This window comes from Chiloscyllium plagiosum, unplaced genomic scaffold, assembly GCF_037043375.1.
Source record: "Chiloscyllium plagiosum isolate Xiang-an unplaced genomic scaffold, Cpla_swu_hap1 HiC_scaffold_33, whole genome shotgun sequence".
In the NCBI taxonomy this organism is placed as follows: domain Eukaryota; kingdom Metazoa; phylum Chordata; class Chondrichthyes; order Orectolobiformes; family Hemiscylliidae; genus Chiloscyllium; species Chiloscyllium plagiosum.
Window position 1 is genome coordinate 6482410 of NW_028270171.1, and position 18863 is coordinate 6501272.

Sequence of the window (18863 nt, forward strand, 5' to 3'; positions counted from 1 at the left end):
CAACATCCACAATATTTTGCTAAAAATAAAATTGGACGAGTACTTAATCCCCAACTACTGTAGAGAGAATCACATATTGCTGGATAACTACAGGGTGTTTCAAAATGCGTATGGCTTATTGAGCATTGTTTATTATGTTAGAGTTAAATAAGAGAGATACAGTTGTTAATTCTGCACCTAAGAATAGTGGAATAGAACATCCTAAAAATATTACTGACTACTATCATCCAGATTCTGGATCAGTGGCTCGTTGGATGCTGCCTGAACTGCTGTGCTCCTCCAGCATTTACTGCCCATCCCTAATGACTCAGAGGGCAGTTAAGATTCAACCAGACCAGGTGAAAATGGCACTTTCCCTCCCTAAAAGGACATTAGTGATCGAAATGGGATTTTATAACAATGGATTCATGATCATCATGAGGAGGCTGAGTGGTGACCTTATAGAGATTTATAAAATTGGGAGGGGCATGGATAGGGTAAATAGACAAAGTCTTTTCCCTGGGGTGGGGGAGTCCAGAACTAGAGGACAGAGGTTTAGGGTGAGAGGGGAAAGGTATAAAAGAGACCTAAGAGGCAACTTTTTCATGCAGAGGGTGGTACGTGTATGGAATGAGCTGCCAGAGGAAGTGGTGGAGGCTGGTACAATTGCAACATTTAAGAGGCATTTGGATGGGTATATGAATAGGAAGGGTTTGGAGGGATATGGGCCGGGTGCTGGCAAGTGGGACGAGATTGGGTTGGGATATCTGGTCGGCATGGACGAGTTGGACCGAAGGGTCTGTTTCCGCGGTGTGCATCTCTATGACTCTATGAGACTCAAATTTTTTTTAAACTGAATTCAAATTCCACCATCTGCTGTGGTGTGATTGAAACCTGGGACCCCAGATTGTTACCCAGCTCTCTGGATTAACTGTCCAGAGATTAGATCACCAGGCTATTGTTTCCGCAGTGCTGCATCTCATTGCTTTACCAGCAACGTGGGAAGACCTGAGGATGTGAAAGGTGCTGTTTTCTTCTGTACTCGGTGAAGCAGACTATCCACGGCACTGGGAGCACTCACCACTCGCTCCATGAAACCAGTGAAACACCAGAAGGAATCGACTTCATTCTGTGTAACGTACAGTATCGGAGAGAGGAGGTCACTCATTCCCTGAACATAGCCTGCAAAAACATAACGACAACTATTGTAAATGCTCAGCTTGCAGAGAGGATTGAAGGAAGTTTCAGAATGGTATCAGAGCTGAGGAACCTGAACACTGAGGAAGATGGAGCTGTACTTTCAACTGGGAAGGTTAAGAGGACATTTAAATTATTCAAGGGCTTTGATAGAATAGATAGAGAAACTGTTTCCACTGATAACAGTCAATAATCAAATGGACAAGGATTTAAGTTAAGAGGAGACAAGTGTATCTTTTTAAGCAGCAGGTTGCAGCAATATGAAAGGATGCCGAAAGCGGATTTAATGGGCTCAAATTCCTAGGGAGCAGCAATATCACACAGATGCCACTCCAATCTTTCTATTTACAGAAGAGGAGGGCGCTCTGTACTTCTTAGATGAGAGGCTGCTTGTATCTCCAGCCAGAGTGTGGACGTATTTGCCTTTTGACAGTTCTTTTGTGGCGAAGGTTAACCTCGCCTTGTTACAGCAGTCAGCCACTGTACCCTCTACTCTGAAATGTAAAAGGTGCGGATAGCGACATTTGACAGCGCCTAACAAAGGCTCATTATCCAAGTATGATGTTATGGTGCTAGGAAGTTAGGTTGCCAGTTGGATAGGGGATACAATATCAGGTAGGCAGGGTACCAGCTGGAGAGGAGTAAGGTGCTAAATGATAGGATGCCAGACAGGTGGGATACCAGCTAAGTAGAGTGCCAGAATACAAGGTGGTCAGGTCAGGAGGGGCGAGAGAAAACTGGGTTCAGTTGGCTGTGGGAGGTTGAATGTCAGGTTTGGTGGGGGAGTGCTTTGGGTGCAAAGATGACCTGTGTTGGCAGGATGTTATGGCAGGGTCTTTTTTAGATTAGATTCCCTACAGTGTGGAAACAGGCCCTTCAGCCCAACCAGTCCACACCGACGCTCCAAAGAATAACTCACCCAGTCCCATTTCCCGCTGACTAATGCACCTAGCACTATGAACAATTTAGCATGGCCAATTCACCTACCCTGCACATCTTTGGATTGTGGGAGGAAACCGGAGCACCCGGAGGAAACCCATGCAGACACGGGGAGAATGTGCAAACTCCACACAGACAGTCACCCGAAGCTGGAATCGAACCTGGTGCTGTGAAGCAGCAGTGCTAACCACTGAGCCACCGTACTGCCCTCTTGTGGGGGTATACTAGAAGAGGGGAGGTGGGTTGAATGACTTAACTGCAAGATCAGTTTTATAGTTACTCTGGAATATACTATGTATTAATACAGTCTAACTTTGTCCTAACTATTGTACTTAATTTTGTCAGAACCACCCACAGTCTCTAATTTTTAATAGACTTTTGAAGACTTCCAGGCATAGAGGCATTCAGAGGAAAATTCAAAATTTCCCAGATATTGCTTTCAGAGTGTGCTACAATGGGATTCTGCTGAGTCCCCATGTGCAACTCCTACCTATCCTGGAGTAACGACTGTCTGGCCATTGGAGTATCTGCCCCAATACCTTTCAAAGGGTGAATACTTGAAATGAAGAAATTTGCCAGAATATGGGTAAAGTGCAGGAAGAGATGGCAGTAAAGAGAGCTAGCAGAAGTGCAATGGGTTGAAAGGGCTCGAGATGCAGTGAATTATTCTAATCATAACCCATATGGACAATATGTTATACTTTAGCCCACAGCTCTTGACTGGATTTATTCACACTATTCCTCAGTCAGCAACACGAAAAAAAACTTGTTCATCACAATACTGCCTGGGTAATCGTGTGCCCATCATGATAATCATGTCCGCTTATACAACAACTTGCATTAATATGGCGCTTTCTACCCGTTAAATGTTTTACAACAAAGGAAGGCAATAATCAATGTCACTGAACTCAAAATGTTAACTGCTCTCTGCACAGATGCTTCCAGACCTGCAGAGCTTCTCCAGCGATTTCTGCTGTTGCTACCCACTTCCAGCATCTGCAATTCTTTGCTTTATTTTAATGATTAGCAGAAATCAGATTGACTAGCCTGATACCTGGACCCTAGCACAAGGCAGTCTGAGTCGGAAGGTATTTCAAGGTTAATGAGGGAGGCAGAGTTGAACCCGAGTTCAGGGTCAAACAGCTCATCATGGGATTAGATCATTGGATTCAGTCCGAGCAAGAAACAAGCAGGGAGGATGTTGCAGTGTTTTATAGAAGCTGAACAGGGTGACTTTGAACTTGCAGAATGTTGGAAGAAATTCAAGATTATTCACGTGATGAGTTCAATTGAATTAGCTTTACAGTCGCCATCTTAGTTTCAAAATACCTAGGTACACATTCGTCAGTACAGGTTCTTAGCATAAAAAAAGAAAATAAAGAAATAAAAGGTCCAGCATTACAGTTCATAGAAATAAATGAGATAAATAGAGAAATTACAATTTCAGAATAACAGTCCTTTCGATCCAGGCCACACTGGCACCTAGTCTCTAATTCCTGTTGGGCCTTGAATCACTTTGAATCCACATGGAAGACACACAGGGCCCAATGATCAGCACGCTGCGGTGAGGGGACCCCATGCTGGGCCAAGAGGCAGGGACGGAGTACATGGACAGTTGTAGGACTAGAGACTGAACCGCAGCATCACCCAGATAAAAGCATATAGCTTTTATGAAGTAATTGATGCTGGACAGTAGGTGAGGGATGTGAATAAGCAAGGATAGGGTAACAGTGTGGGAAGGGTGAAGGGAAGCCATTATTAGGTATGCTGGGACATGGAGGAGGACAATTAAGGGAAGAATGGTGTTAACACAGCTCACTTATCAATGAAGAAGTCTGGAAAGACAGACTGCAACACGCAGACTCTTCTTACTGTTTTCAAAATAATTCCAAGATGAAAGTGGATAATACATGCCAATACTGGTTGGTCAACCAACATTGACTTTCTGTAAATTCAAACTTATCAGAAACATTGTTGCCAGTATTTTAGATTAAACCAAGTCTCTTTTATAAACTATATTTGTTCCTGAGCCTCGAATGCCCCAAATTTAAAATTCTTTGTATTTGCCCAATTCTTAAGAGTTACCACTTAGTCTAAGCTTTTGTTCAACTCAGGGTAAGAGTGTACAATGCTCAGTGGCCATCTGTGAAATAGCTTAGTGCTCTTTATAATGTTAAAGACACGATATAAATGCAAGTTATAGTTATTTGGAGTCACTGGATGTGCCCAGTCAGCAACATGCGTGTGTTTGAGAAGAGTGTGGAAGTGGGAACTTACCCAGATCGAAGTTATACATGCAGTAAGTCATCAATACGTCATTCAGCAACACCAGGCCTGGGTTGTCATTCCCCTCATAGAACTTGTTGTTGCGATCAGTCCTGCTGACATCTCGTTCTGTGGATGACAAGTCAGTTCAGCAATCGATGTGAAAAATTATTTTATCATGCAGACCTGAATAGACAGGCAGGAGGCTGGAGGAACACAGCTAGCCAGGCAACATCAGGAGGTGGAGAAGTCAAGATTTTGGGTATAACCCTTCATCTGACTGGGGGTGGGTGTAAGGGGAGCTGCACATAAAGAGGAGGAGGTGAGGGTTTTTGTGGGGAGAGAGGCAGAGTGGTGAGGTAGTGATAGATGCAGCTACCCTTAATCCCACCTCTAGTCCTGAAGAAGGGTTATACCCAAAAAGTTGACTTCTCCACCTCCTGATGCTGCCTGGCTGGCTGTGTTCTTCCAGCCTCCTGCTTGTCTACTTTGGATTCCAGCATCTGAAACGTTTTTTTGTCTCTAACAAAGTGCAGACCAGAACGCCCACACCCTGGACTTCCAGACCGAGTGGAGTTCTGGACCTCAACCAGGATGGGATTCTATAACTGGCCTGGTGCATATACACAGGCAATTGAGGAATTCTGACTCACGTCATCATAAGCAGACCTCTGACCTCCACCTCCACGTGCTCCAGTTAGACTGAGTGGACCTGGTACATGAGGAAGCTTGCTTTATGTTTGAGGCTTACAGGCCACAGGGCTTGAGAACCACGAACTCCATTTAAAGCATCCAACAAGCACAGTGTACAGATGCTCAATCCAATGGCTGACGACTATGGGCTGCTTTAAGGGTTTTGTACTGTTCACAGTCAGGTTGCACACCGAATACTTATAGCACTGAATAGGAGTCAAACACGATGTGTACATTCACCATTGTGGATTATGTTGGGTGTCAGACTCATAGTTGTGTCATATCTCTCATCGGAATAGCAGTAAGATGAGAATTTCAGCTAGTCATTACCACCTTGTCAATAATTGTAACCATTACAGCCTTGTCAGTGATATCCCCTACTCACTAATATCAGGGGAGAATAAATGAATTGCCGCAGAGTTCAGCAGCTGTATTTCCAATCGTTGGTTTTCTTGCACATTCAATTAAGTCATTTCAAACTATATTTTGCAGAATCACAGGAAGTTTAAGGAAGCCATTCAACCCATTGAGCTAATACCAACACTCTGCATGAGCAATCTAGTCCCTTCCTTGGCCCTTTTCCATTCTGGTTGTATTTCTTTTGAAAGATTGAATTTGCCTCCACCATCAACTTAAATAGTGTGTACCACATATTACACATTCACCTCATGAAAAACATTGTCCTCATATTGTGTTTGAGTCATTTGTTGTTGAGTAAATTGCCTAACATCAGTCTTCTCTGGTTCTCTAGCACTCAGAACAGCTTCCACCTACTCTGCTTGAATTCCTCATGGTTTTGAACCAGTCTATAAAATATGCATTTAAGCCTCTGTCCTACAAGAACATCTCCAAGAACAGCGAGGCTGAAGCTTAATTTACTCAATCCCATCTACAAGGCACAGCTTAGGAGTGCGATGGAGTACTCCCCATGTTCCTACATGAGCATAATTCCAACTCTCATGAAGCTCAGCACCATCCAAGACAAAGCAGTCAACTGGACTGGAATCACATACACCTCCTTAAATATTCAGTGTTCCCATTATCAGCACACACTGTAGACCTTCACAAGATGTGGTGCAGCAAGTCAAGAATACCTTTCAAACCTGTGACCTCTGCCATAGGAAGGACAAGGGCAGCACATACATGGAAAGATCATCATTTGCAAGTTCCCCTCCAAGCCCCGTACATCCTGACTTAGAATAATATCGCTATTCCTTCACTGCAGCTGGGTTAACATCCTGGAACACTCTCTCTCTCTCTCTAACAGCACAGTCGGTGTTCCGACACATATGGCCTGCAACAGCTTACCACTACCTTCTGAAGGGCAGTTGGGACTGGCAATAAATGCTGGCCCAGCTAATGCCACCCACACTATATGAAACAAATAATTTTACTTTTAAATTCCTGTTGTGACGTTGTCAAGTGTCATGGGCTTTTTGCTGAGGCTTTGTGCCTTGGTGCCTGTAGCTGTGCAGTACTTCCCCTGGCTGCCACTACTCCGAGGTAAGCCTTGACGGGAATTTCTGTGTGGTGACTCACCAATTGAGATATTCTGAAGTAGATCTCTGACAGCTGCAGACTGATCTAAAAGTTAATTCACCTCCCCATTAAACTCACCAATTAGACTCTTGTACGCTCGCAGTTGGGAATTTCGCCGTTCCTGATCTTCAGTCACCGACTTCCACTGCAGTTTCATCCGGAAATACTCATCCCTGATGAAAAGACCCATACGGGTTAGCAGAGAAATACAGAAGAACGTGGGGAAGGGAACAGAAAAGCCACCTGGAGTTTGATCCTTGCAGGTGCAGCCCAGTTAACCAGGCCAGAATGGGACAAGCAAGGAAAAAAACTACAAACAAATGACCAGATTATTCGTAAGTGAAAGCAATCAGTAATCAATACAGCTAGTGCCTGCATTCCTAGGTCAGAATAATGCAGATTAGATCTGTTAGAGTACAGTTGGTTCTGCTATAACGAGTGTCTCCAATGCTAATTGGCTTTAACGTGATTGAGGAATTTAGACTGTTATTTGCAGAAAGGGAACTTTCCTGACCTGTATTGGCTATAATGCGATTCGGGTCCCATTAGTTTAAATGGCACAGCTATTGTGTAATTTTCTTACAATGCGAGATCGTATGAGCACACGACTGTGCCATTTTTTTCAGAACTGACTGTATTCCATAACAAGGATTCGCAGATCAGTTAGCTCACTTAGAGGTAAATAACTCAATAGTGAGAACAGTAGGCAATCAGTACCCCATCAGCCAGCACTGACTGTAAACATTATATCCCCACTTTCCAAATCTCTCCATGACCTTTCTTTGTAACGTCCCCATGTTCTTCAACCCACTGATATTTCCAGGCTCCCCCAGCCTTTTGTACATCCCCAATTTTCACATACCTGATAGTTTCAGACCCGAAACCTCCCACCCTAAGCCTTTCAGGTTCTCTCTTCTCCTTCAAGATGCGCTTTGTTTACATTTTTAGTCACTGTTTAGCTCAGTGCCAGATTTTAATGGATAATACTCCTGTGAAGGACCTTGGAGAGCTTCACTGTGTTAAGTGCAAATTGTTGTTGTTGCAAAACCAGAAAATTGGTGTCAACTTGTTCCAAATTAGGGGCTTAATGCTGTGGATTCAGGCCAGGTCAGAATCTGACTGGTTTGTCCTATTTTACACTTGGGATCTTCACAGTCAGAACTGCAGTAAACTTTCATCTTATAAGATTAGGTAAGATTAGATTCCCTACAGTGTGGAAACAGGCCATTCAGCCTGACAAGTCCACACCGACCCTCCGAAAAGTAACCCACCCAGACCCATTTCCTTCTGACTAGTGCACCTAACACTATGGGCAATTTATAATGGCCAATTCACCTGGCCTGCATATCTTTGGACTGTGGGAGGAAACCAGAGCACCTGGAGGAATCCCACGCAAACATGGGGAGAATGTGCAAACTCCACACAGGCAGTCGCCCAAGGCTGGAATTGAACCTGGGTCCCTGGCGCTGTGAGACAGCAGTGCTAACCACTGAGCCACCGTGCTGCCCTAAATATGGAATCAAATCAAACTTTATTCTGAATGGGAGGTGCGTAATAGCAGACTGTGATAACAAAGCCTGGTGTGTGGGGGTCATGGAAGAGCTCAAACCCTAAAGTTGTTGAAATTCATATTGAATCCAGAAGGCTGTAGAGTTCTCCAAGTGGAAAATGAGATGCTTATCCTTCTAGATGCTCCAATTAACGAAGGTAACACAGGAAACATTTTCAAGAGTAAGCATTTCGGTCCCTCACACCTGCTCTTCTATCCAGTTGATCATGGCTAACCTTCTATCTCAACACCATATCCCTTGGTATCTTTTCAATATATATTGTCTGGGGTAGCAAATTCCAAAGATTCACTTCAATCATCCCACCATTTAACTGCCCGAGGAGGATAGACTGAGGTGAATGGGCCGATATTCTGAGAGATGATTTCATTGAAACACACACAATTCTCACAGGGCTCATCAGGGTAGATGCAGGAAGGACATCTCCCTTGGTTTCAGGGTGGAGGGAGATGGGAAGGGAGTGCATCTAGAATCAGTGGGCAGTTTCAGAAAAAGGAATACAGCATTTAGCAGTGATAAAGGAGGAATTTCTTCACTCAGAAGACAGTGAATCTTTGGAATTTGCTACCCCAGACAATATATATTGAAAAGATACCAAGGGATATGGTGTTGAGATAGAAGGTTAGCCATGATCGACTGGATAGAAGAGCAGGTGTGAGGGACCGAAATGCTTACTCTTGAAAATGTTTCCTGTGTTACCTTCGTTAATTGGAGCATCTAGAAGGATAAGCATCTCATTTTCCACTTGGAGAACTCTACAGCCTTCTGGATTCAATATGAATTTCAACAACTTTCGGGTTTGAGCTCTTCCATGACCCCCACACACCAGGCTTTGTTATCACAGTCTGCTATTACGCACCTCCCATTGTTAGCCACTAACAGTCCCCACTTACAGCTATTCACCCTCCTTGCCTGATCGTTGTTTGTCTGTTCAACTGTTCTTCTCTCTGTTTGGGCTCTATCCTCACCTATCGTTTACTCCTTACACCCCCCTACCTTCTGAATATAAACTGACAGTTTCCTAGCTACCATCAGTTCTGAGGAAGGGTCACTCCACCTGAAAAGTTAATTCTGATTTGTCTCCACCAATGCTGCCAAACCTGCTGAGCTTTTCCAGCAATTTCTGTTTTTGCATCTAGAAGGATAGATCTCTGTACCTGGTTAACAGTTGAATGCTTGTTCACTCATATGGGTCATTCTGCTATAACGCATGTTTTGTTAATGTGAATTCGCTGTAACGTGATTGACAAACGGGACATCGCTTCTAAAGTGTGAACTTTTAAAATGAGTATTAGCTGTAACATGATTACATCGCCAACACTTTAAGCGTGATTTTTCTATAATGCTGAGTTGCACAAGAACATAACCACCACACCACTACCCGTGATAACAGGCACACTGCCTTCTCTCTTCAGTCCTAAGCAGTCCACTTTCAACACAGATCACAGTGGAATAGCTCCTTACGTTTTTTGCTTTACCACAGTTTTGCGTTCCTCAGCCGTACTGCCCCAGGAGTAGTATCCCAAAAGGAATTTCCAGACTTCCCGACGGATGCTGTGGCACAGTCCCTGAGATTAAAGGAACAATTAATAAAGTGGCCACATTTTAGGAGGGATTCTGATACATCAAATGGGGACAAATCAATTCTATTGATAGAAAGGTCAGTTAAGTAGAGACACATTTAAAGTAATTGTCAAAAATTATTCCAGGTTATAACAACAACTCTGCAATTAAAAGAATGTTTCTCTTCAGAGGGGATGGAGAGGCATGTTTTTAATTGCAGAGTTATGATGATCTGGAATGTGTAATGATCTTTGTTTTTTAAATTTTTTGGTACTTCAGATTGTAAACTGAAAGGAGAAAATGATTTTAAAACCTAAGGATTGCAGAAGGGATTACTCCACCTTTTAAAAGCAGTACTTACAGTCAGTACTGTTTACACGGATGGTTGTTCAACTAGTGGGGGAGCTTTAGTTGCAGACAAACTGGCACCAGTGAGGGTGTATAAAATGCAGATCAGCATGACAACAAGTAGCTGATTGACAATTGCTCATTACTCCATCCATCAATGACAAAGACCCTCTGCCTGCAAACAGCTGTATGATTCGCTCCCAGGTATCTGAACAGTTTGTGGGAGTGAATGAGTTAGCTAGAAGCCTGCCAACCTTCAGAAGAGGTGCTGTCCTTGTCTGTACATTAAAACACCGACAGCCCACAAAAAAAAGCCAGTTTATTTGTCCTCACCACTTGCTGTAGGCTGTTGTTTTTAACCAGTCAGAAATTTTATAATGGTTCTGCCCCTCCTGGAAAAAGGAAGATCGAGGAACTGCAAGTAGGGCAAGCCAGAAGGATCATTTCAGTGAATGACAGGGACAGAGACCATTGCTTCCCAGTTTATCCATCCACCCCATCTGTCTGTATGCGTATGTAGGAGAAAGTGAGGACTGCAGATCCTGGAGATCAGAGTCAAAAAGTGTGGGGCTGGAAAAGCACAGCAGGTCAGGCAGCATCCGAGGAGCAGGAGAATCGATGTTTCAGGCATAAGCTCTTCATCAGGAATGTAGATTTTGTAAGGGGATCAGAGTTTTAACTGAGAGTTAAGTACAGTAGTTTACCTGTAACTAGAATCTTTTTTCTTATTAATTCACATGGCAAAGGCATCATTGGACAGGCAACATTTATTGCCCATCTCCAATTAGGAGAAAGTGAGGACTGCAGATGCTGGACATCAGAGCTTAAAAATGTGTTGCTGGAAAAGCGCAGCAGGTCAGGCAGCATCAAAGGAACAGGAGAATCAACATTTCGGGCATAAGCCCTTCTTCAGGAATGTGGAGGGTGTGCCAAACAGGCCAAGATAAAAGGTAGGGAGGAAGGACTTGGGGGAGGGGGATTGGGAATACGATAGGTGGAAGGAGGTTAAGGTGAGGGTGATAGGCCGGAGAGGGGGTGGGGGCGGAGAGGTCGGGAAGAAGATTGCAGGTCAAGAAGGCGGTGCTGAGTCTGAGGGTTGAGACTGAGAAAAGGTGGGGGGGAGGGGAAATGAGAAAGCTGGAGAAATCTGCATTCATCCCTTGTGGTTGGAGGGTTCCTAGGCAGAAGATGAGGCGCTCTTCCTCCAGGCGTCGTGTTGCCATGGTTTGGCGATGGAGGAGGCCAAGGATCTGCATACCCTTGGCGGAGTGGGAGGGGGAGTTAAAGTGTTCAGCCACAGGGCGGTTGGGTTGGTTGGTGCGGGTGTCCCAGAGGTGTTCTCTGAAACATTCCGCAAGTAGGCGACCTGTCTCCCCAATGTATAGGAGGCCACATCGGGTGCAGCGGATGCGGTAAATGGTGTGTGTGGAGGTGCAGGTGAATTTTTGACGGATTTGGAAGGATCCCTTGGGGCCTTGGAGGGAAGTGAGGGGGAAGGTGTTGGCCAGGTCCCGATGCTTGGCTAAACTGTGTTATCCGAACAAAATACTCCCCGCCCGTGTTGTTCGGATAATCGAGGTTCCTCTATACATACCTTCAAATGGGAATAAATACTTAAAGGGGCGAAAAACACAAGACAATGGAGGAGGAGCAAGGATTGGGTTCAATCATATAGTTCGCCCAGGGTGGGGGGCACAAAGGGCCTCCTGCTGTGCTGAATTAAACATGGACTTATTTTGTGATTAACATTTTTAAATGACAGCGGCAGAAAGTGAAAGGTTATACTTAAAGACATTGGATACTTCAAAAACTAACCTGTATAGGATTAAGCAGCACTGTGTGACGTCGTCTTAGATTGGGAGGGGGGGGGGGCAAAAAATAAAGCACCAGCAGAAGATTTCAAAATAAGGTAAGGAAAGTAAGAAACTGCAATTACAGTAAAATCCCCATGCCTGCGGATTTGGTTTCTGCAGTTTCAGTTAGGCCTGAAAATATTACATGGAACATTCCAGGAGGCTACCGGGGAGGTAAGTTTCCCATTCAAATGATAGGATTCGCTACTATCCGCGGTTTCGGGCATCCCGCAGTAGGTTTTGGAACGTACCACCCGTGGTTATGGGGGGAGGGGGGACACACAATATGATTATAGTACACTATGTAGATTGTGTTATATCTACTATATCTGTACTATTTATACAAATATAGTACATTTCACAACATCAATATGTCCCAGAATACCTCAGCCAACAAAGCACTTTTCAGTGGTGTGACTGTTGAAACATGACAATCAACATATCAACAGCACTGAGATAGATAACTAGACAATTTGTTCTGGCAGTGATGGTTGAGATTTAAGCCATTTGACAGAAGAATGTGGGGTGGATGGTGTTTGTGGCGAAGATAGGTGAAGACATTCTTTATGTATGAGGAGTTATGCTGAATAGTCTCAGTGTAAGGGAGTTTAAGAAAATATTTGCTTAAGTCCAGAAATGCATCTTAAACCAGTGACTGGCTGGTTCAGAGGAATGCATGCTGCTAGGAAGCCAATACAACTCCCCTGGCCACAAAGCTGATTTTAGTTTGAGCATATTTCTGATTTGCAGTCCATCTACTACCCTGACTTTTTAAGCTCAATGAACAGGAGTGTTGACAGGGTAAAGCAGAAAACTTTCTGGCATATTATTAGCATCAAACAATCCCAGGGTACGTACAATACAGGATTAGATCCCAAGCAAAACTTCCTCTGCTCAAATTGAAAGTAAAGTTCCCTCAGCACCGTCCCCATTAACTAGGAGAGGTACAGTAATGGATGAGATACAGGTTCCTCTACTCTCAAAACAGAGAGTAAAGGTGAATAAATGAATGATGATTTATGTTCACTTGTACTGTACAATGAACAACAGTTAAATACAGTGAAAAGGTTTGACTGTCACCACAATCTGGCACCATTTAACTTTTTATTCTTAAAATATTCAAAGCTGAAAGAGTCCCTCTTCATTCCAGCATGCATCCACAGCTGCTCCGCCAGACCCGCCAACGTCAATGTCACCACTCTTCAGGGGCCATCTCTTCATCGCTGGGCCCACCTCCCCAACGGGCCATTGATGCCAAGACCCCGTGCTGGACCTACATTCACCCAGCAACCAGAAGCCCCAGTTCTGGGCCACCTCTGATCTTTTTAAAAAAAAAACTCTCTAGATCTATCAACCAGGATAGATAAAGCACGGGGTTAGATATAGAGTGAAGTTCCCTCTGCACTGTCCCCATAAAGAGTCAGAACAGGTGGCTACCATTCTCAGAGTTTTATGAAGCCATTTGAAGGTGATTGTGGTTCAAACACAACACTCAGCTTTTTTGAGTTGCTCTCTTACCATCTCCCACCTCTTCAGGGAATAAGTCTTCTACTTAGGTTAGCACCTAGTCACCAAATGAGAAAACTAGTCCCTCTTCCCCTCATTATCCAGTCTGCTCCTCTTAACTGAAAGTTGCTAACTTCAAAATGATTTTAGAAACTCCACTAAATTCCTGTTTTGCCGTGATTTATGTTGGCAAGCTATTGGATCATCTGAATTTCTACCTTGACTTCATTCCCCAGGAGGATATGAAAACATAAACTAATGAATGAATTCACCTACTCCTTTGAAAATCATCTTCTTCAATTCTTCCACCTCCTGAACTCTTCCTTCTGGGTCCAGATGTTTCTCCCACTCCTCAGCTGTTAGAGTCTCCTGCCTCTGTACAGTTGGTCGTAGCCCTAGATCAGCTTGCTGCAAAAGGTCAGAAAGATATTAAAATGGGATGAGTGAGGGAAAGCTCTCTTTACAACAAAATAAAGGGTGCAGTTGGGACATTTCTGCTTCTTCCCTTCCTGTACCATATCAGGATTTACTACACAGAAAGGGGTCATGCAGACCAACTAGGTAATCCCAGTGTTTATGTTCTGCATGAGCTTCCTCCCAGTTTGCTTCTCATTCCACTGACATAATCTTTTAATACCTTCTCTCTTATCTGTCATCTAAAATTAGTCAATGTTTAACTTCTCTTAGTAGTTGCATATACCATATTCTCACCACTCGGCAGCAAAAAGTCAAACTTTCCTTTTGATTTATGTCTGACTTTGGCATTCCCCATAAATGGAAACATCTTTCTCCATATCTGCTCTATCAAACCTCATCACAATTTAAAGCTGTCTATTGGACAACCTCTCACACTCCTCTGCCATTAAAAAAAAGGGCACACTGCACCTGGTCGGTTTTTCTGGAAGCCCGTGGAACAGAGTGGAGGCACGGAGTGGATTGGCTGAGGGCCCGAGCGGAGCGGTTGTTGGATTGGGGATTAGTGTGGGCAGTCAGTGGCTTGCTAGCCCAGTCAGACCACGTGGGGAAGCTCACTGTGTTAATCCATTGCATTGTAATGTTTATCTGTAATCTATTGTTTATCTGACTGGAATGTTTATCCTTTTAACTTTATTTTCTAATGTATACCTGAATCACTGTAAGGTAAATGTAACTCTCTTTTCTTTATTTCTCTATTTTGTATCTAAGATTTGTACCTAAGATGGCATTGTGAGGAGCCACAGTGTAAACGTTTCACTGTACTCCTGTACACCTGACAATAAACCGAACTCTCAAAACCTCTGGTACCATGCTTATAAATCCCATTGTACCTTCTCTATATTCTTTTATATAAATCTTTATAAAATGGGAGACCAGAACAGTCTTCCAGTGGTGTCACATTCACATGATCGTCAAAACATTGAGAGGCTGCTCCTCCTTGAAATACACTAAGTCCAAATATGATTTGAATTGCTGCAAAAATACACACAAGGTAATGAAAATGGGTTAACATTTAGGCATGTATTCCGAACAAAGCTGAAGTTCGTGGAACCAAACCAATCACCACTAGATACTAAACAAGAGCAGAAACGTAGGCCTAGTCTTCACACTCCAGTCAACTGTCACAGCCTCATAATTAACTAACAACTCATGACAACAGCTTTAGCATGGGACTTTCCCTAGTTTGATGACCTATAATTACTCACTGTCTCCAATGACTGAGCAGTCAGAGGGGAGAATGGTTACACAGAGAGCAGGTACAGTCTCTGCTGCTTTCCCTGGTGAATGTCAACTGCTGAAGCAATTGGGTGGAAGTCATTGTGAAAGTGTTGTGAGGGCCCTGCAGTAACATCAGTGGATATCCATTCAGTAATCCATGGTAGGAATTACTGAGTCTGGTTATACTTCTTAAAAAAATTGTTCATGGGACGTGGGCAACACTGGCCAGGCCAACATTTGTTGCCCAAGGCAGTTAGGGATAGAAAAAGTTTTGGTAATTTACCTTCTTGAACTGCAGCAATCCTTTTGGTACAGGGACACCCACAATGTTTGTACAGTGGGAGTTCCAGAATTTTGACCCAGCGACACTGAAAGAACAGTAATGTAGCTTCAAATCACGATGCTGAGTCACTTGGAGGGGAGCCTGCAGGAGGTAGTGCTCCCAGTCACCTGCTGCTCTTGTTCCTTTTTAGGTTACAGAAGTCAGGGGTTGGGAAAGTACTATCAAGAGAAGCTTCGTGACTTGTAGGTGGTACACACTGCTGTCACGTGCATTTGAGGTGAAGTGAGTGAATGTTGAAGGTGGTGGATAAAGGTACCAATTAAATCGGGCTGCTTTGTCTTGGATGCTGTTGAGCTTAAGACTGTTGTTGGAGCAGCTAACTGGGGAGTATTCCATCACATTCTTTACCAGTGTCTTGTAGATGGTGAACAGAAATTGGAGAGACAGGATGTGAGTTTCATGCTGTCGGGTTTCTAGCCTCTGACCTGCTCTTACAGCCACAGCACTCACACGGTTCGTCCATTTCAGTTTCTGGTCGATGGCAGGCCCTGATTCTCTCTTGGAGATTGGCCATTGCTTGACACTTAAGTGGCAGATAATATATGCATCACATGGGAGCTCTTGCCTGGATGCCATACTTCCTTCATAGGGACACACTACTGCAGTATCGGAAGAGTTGCAAATGGTCCTAAACACTGTGCATTCAGTGAATGTCCCACGTTGGGCCTTTTAATGGATGGAAGTGTTGGGGAATCTGTGCAACACTATAAAGACTGCACTTACTTCAGCTAACACAGCTTTCAAACATTAACAAATTCAGTGGGCCATCACAGATTATATCAGCAAATACTACGTTTATGAAGGATACAAACAAAAAAGAAGTTGCGTGTTCACTCTTTAGCATGAAGAGTGAGCCGATAGAGGTATTTTGTCCATCCATCGTACATCCAGCAACACGTAACGCACCATCAGTGCAGAGGTTGGACACTTACACAAGTGATGACCTCAAAGCCTGGCTCGTCTTGCTGGTCCAAATCGAGGCCGCTCGCCATCTCGCGCAGTGGACGGTGACGGGACACATCCTGGGGTCGCAGGGCTCCACGCAGGAAGTTGGTCACCTTGGAGAAACTGCCAAAAGTGGCAGCATAAGGGTCCTGTATAAAGCGCTGGGGAAGGAGCAAGAAAAAACAGAGCTACACTCAGTAACACACATTTCACATGGACCGATAAGGCAGTGGAGAAGGCTATTCAGCCCATTATGCCTGGGGCAGTTCTTTGCAACTGGACTCTCTGGTGTAGAGTGGCAAGACTATGAATTGGTGAGAGAGAGAGATAAGAGCTTTAAAACTTAAGTGCTGATCTTCTATAAGATATAGGTTCGCTTGCCTGCAATTTAGCACTGCACTTCAAGTTACTGTTTTATGTCTTTGGTTAAACAAGCAAATCAAGGCCTCTGCTCCAGAGAAGGTACGATCAGCCAGTTAAGAAATTGTTTTAACTTTCTTTTTTATGTAACTGCCAGCTAGAAGAGTGATGAAGGCCACACTAGTATGAAGCGAGAGAGTTTGAGGGTTAGTGAAGAATGGTAAGAGGGGAAGGGAGATATTCTTTCCATTTTTCTCTCTCTATATTTAGCAGATCAGGAGTTGGAAAGCTTCATGGCATGGCTGACGTTTGAAAATATTCAAGACTGACAGCACAGGGAAAAGGTAAGCTCATCAATTAGGACCAGCAGCTAGCAAAGGGACAAGTGGGTGTCTTGGGTTAAGTAAGCCCATGTGAGCATCCAGTCTATTCTCAATGTTTAGATTAGAACTGATTAAAGCAAATGGAATAAAATAAAGTTTCCGGGCTACATTCGAAAAACTTTAAACTAGAGGAAGTTAAAAGGAGACAGAATAATTTCAGTGAGTCATGGTGAGGCAGTTTAGTCAAGTGACAGACACAGAACAGTACAGCACAGTACATGCCCTTCGGCCTTTGATGTTGTACCGACCTGTTATCCCACTCTAAGACCAACTAATCTACATACCCTTAATTTTACTATCATCCATGTGCCTATCCAAGAGTCACTTTATTGTCCCTAATGTCTGACTCTACCACCACTGCTGGCAGTGCATTCCATGCAGCCACTCTCTGTGTAAAGAACCTCCCTCTGACATCTCCCCTAAACCTTCCTCCAATCACCTTAAAATTATGCTCCCTCATGATAGACATTTCGGTCCTGGGAAAAAGCCTCTGGCTATTCACTCTATCTAAGCCTCACATCATCCTGTACACCTCTATCAAGTCACCTCCCACTCTTCTTTGCTCCAATGAGAAAAACCCTAGCTCCCTCAACTTTTCTTCATAAGCCATGCCCTCCAGTCCAGGCAGCATCCTGGTAAATCTCCTTTGCACCCTCTCTAAAGCTTCCACATCCTTCCGATAATGAGGAGACCAGAACTGAACACAATATTCCAAGTGTGGTCGAACCAGGGCTCTATAGAGCTGCAGCATAACCTTGCAGATCTTAAACTCAATCCCCCTGCTCATGAAAGCCAACACACTATACGCTTTCTTAACAACCCGATCAACTTGGGTGGCAACTTTGAGGGATCTATGGACATGGACCCAAAGATCCCTCTGTCTGAAAAAGAGGGACCCTTTAAGCATCCAGGGTGACCATGTGTGCAGGAAGTATCTACAGCTACAAGAAATGTACACTTCAGATGTGGAGTTGTGGCTGAAGTCACTTGAGTATTCACAAGGCTGAGAACATTGTGGACAGTATTGCGGGTAAACCATGCACAGGCAGAAGGGGAATAGGTAACTAACAAACAGAGTAAAAGCACCAGGCAGGTAAAACAGAAGCCCCATGGAGATATCTGCCTCTTTAACAGATTTTCCATTTTGGATACTACTTGTAGATGGTTTCATAGAATCCCTACAGCATAGAAGCAGACCATTCCACCCACTGAGTCCACACTGATCCTCTGAAGAGTACCCCAATCAGTGCTCCAGTTTCCTCCCACAGTCCAAAGATGTCCAGGCTGGGTGGAGTGACTGTGTTAAATTGCGTGTAATGTCCAGGGCTGTGCAGGCTAAGTGGGTCAGCCATAGGAAATGTAGCGTTACGGGGGTGGGGAGGATTTGTTAGTTGTGGTGGTGCGGTGGAAGAGTCTGGTTGGGATACTCTGGAGGATCGGTGTGGTCTTGTTGGGCCAAATGGCCTGTTTCCACACTGTAGGGATTCTATAAAAAGGATTCTACAAGTAACAGCTACGATATCTGAATGCACAGAGCATTCTTAATAAAGGACAGCAAATTAAACAGCACAAATCATTGTAAATGGGTATGATTTGACTGTGGTTAGAGATATGGCTGTGGGGTGAACAAGGCTAGGAAGTGAATATCCACAGGTCTTGTGCTTTTGCGGAGTTACACGCTCCCTGA

The 18863-nt window shown here is 44.0% G+C and overlaps 1 protein-coding gene across 3 annotated transcripts in view; it reads right to left on the reverse strand.

Moving 5' to 3' along the window:
* tbc1d17 (TBC1 domain family, member 17) overlaps positions 1-18863 on the reverse strand; it is a 46406-nt gene that overhangs the window by 15766 nt on the left and 11777 nt on the right. For all 3 annotated transcript variants that reach the window (XM_043679538.2, XM_043679537.2, XM_043679540.2), the window contains exons 7-12: positions 16421-16594; positions 13727-13858; positions 9645-9748; positions 6691-6785; positions 4393-4509; positions 1061-1161 (exon numbers count right to left, since the gene is read on the reverse strand). In XM_043679538.2, coding sequence (XP_043535473.1) covers positions 1061-1161; positions 4393-4509; positions 6691-6785; positions 9645-9748; positions 13727-13858; positions 16421-16594 — 723 coding nt within the window. The remainder of the gene's footprint in view (positions 1-1060; positions 1162-4392; positions 4510-6690; positions 6786-9644; positions 9749-13726; positions 13859-16420; positions 16595-18863) is intronic.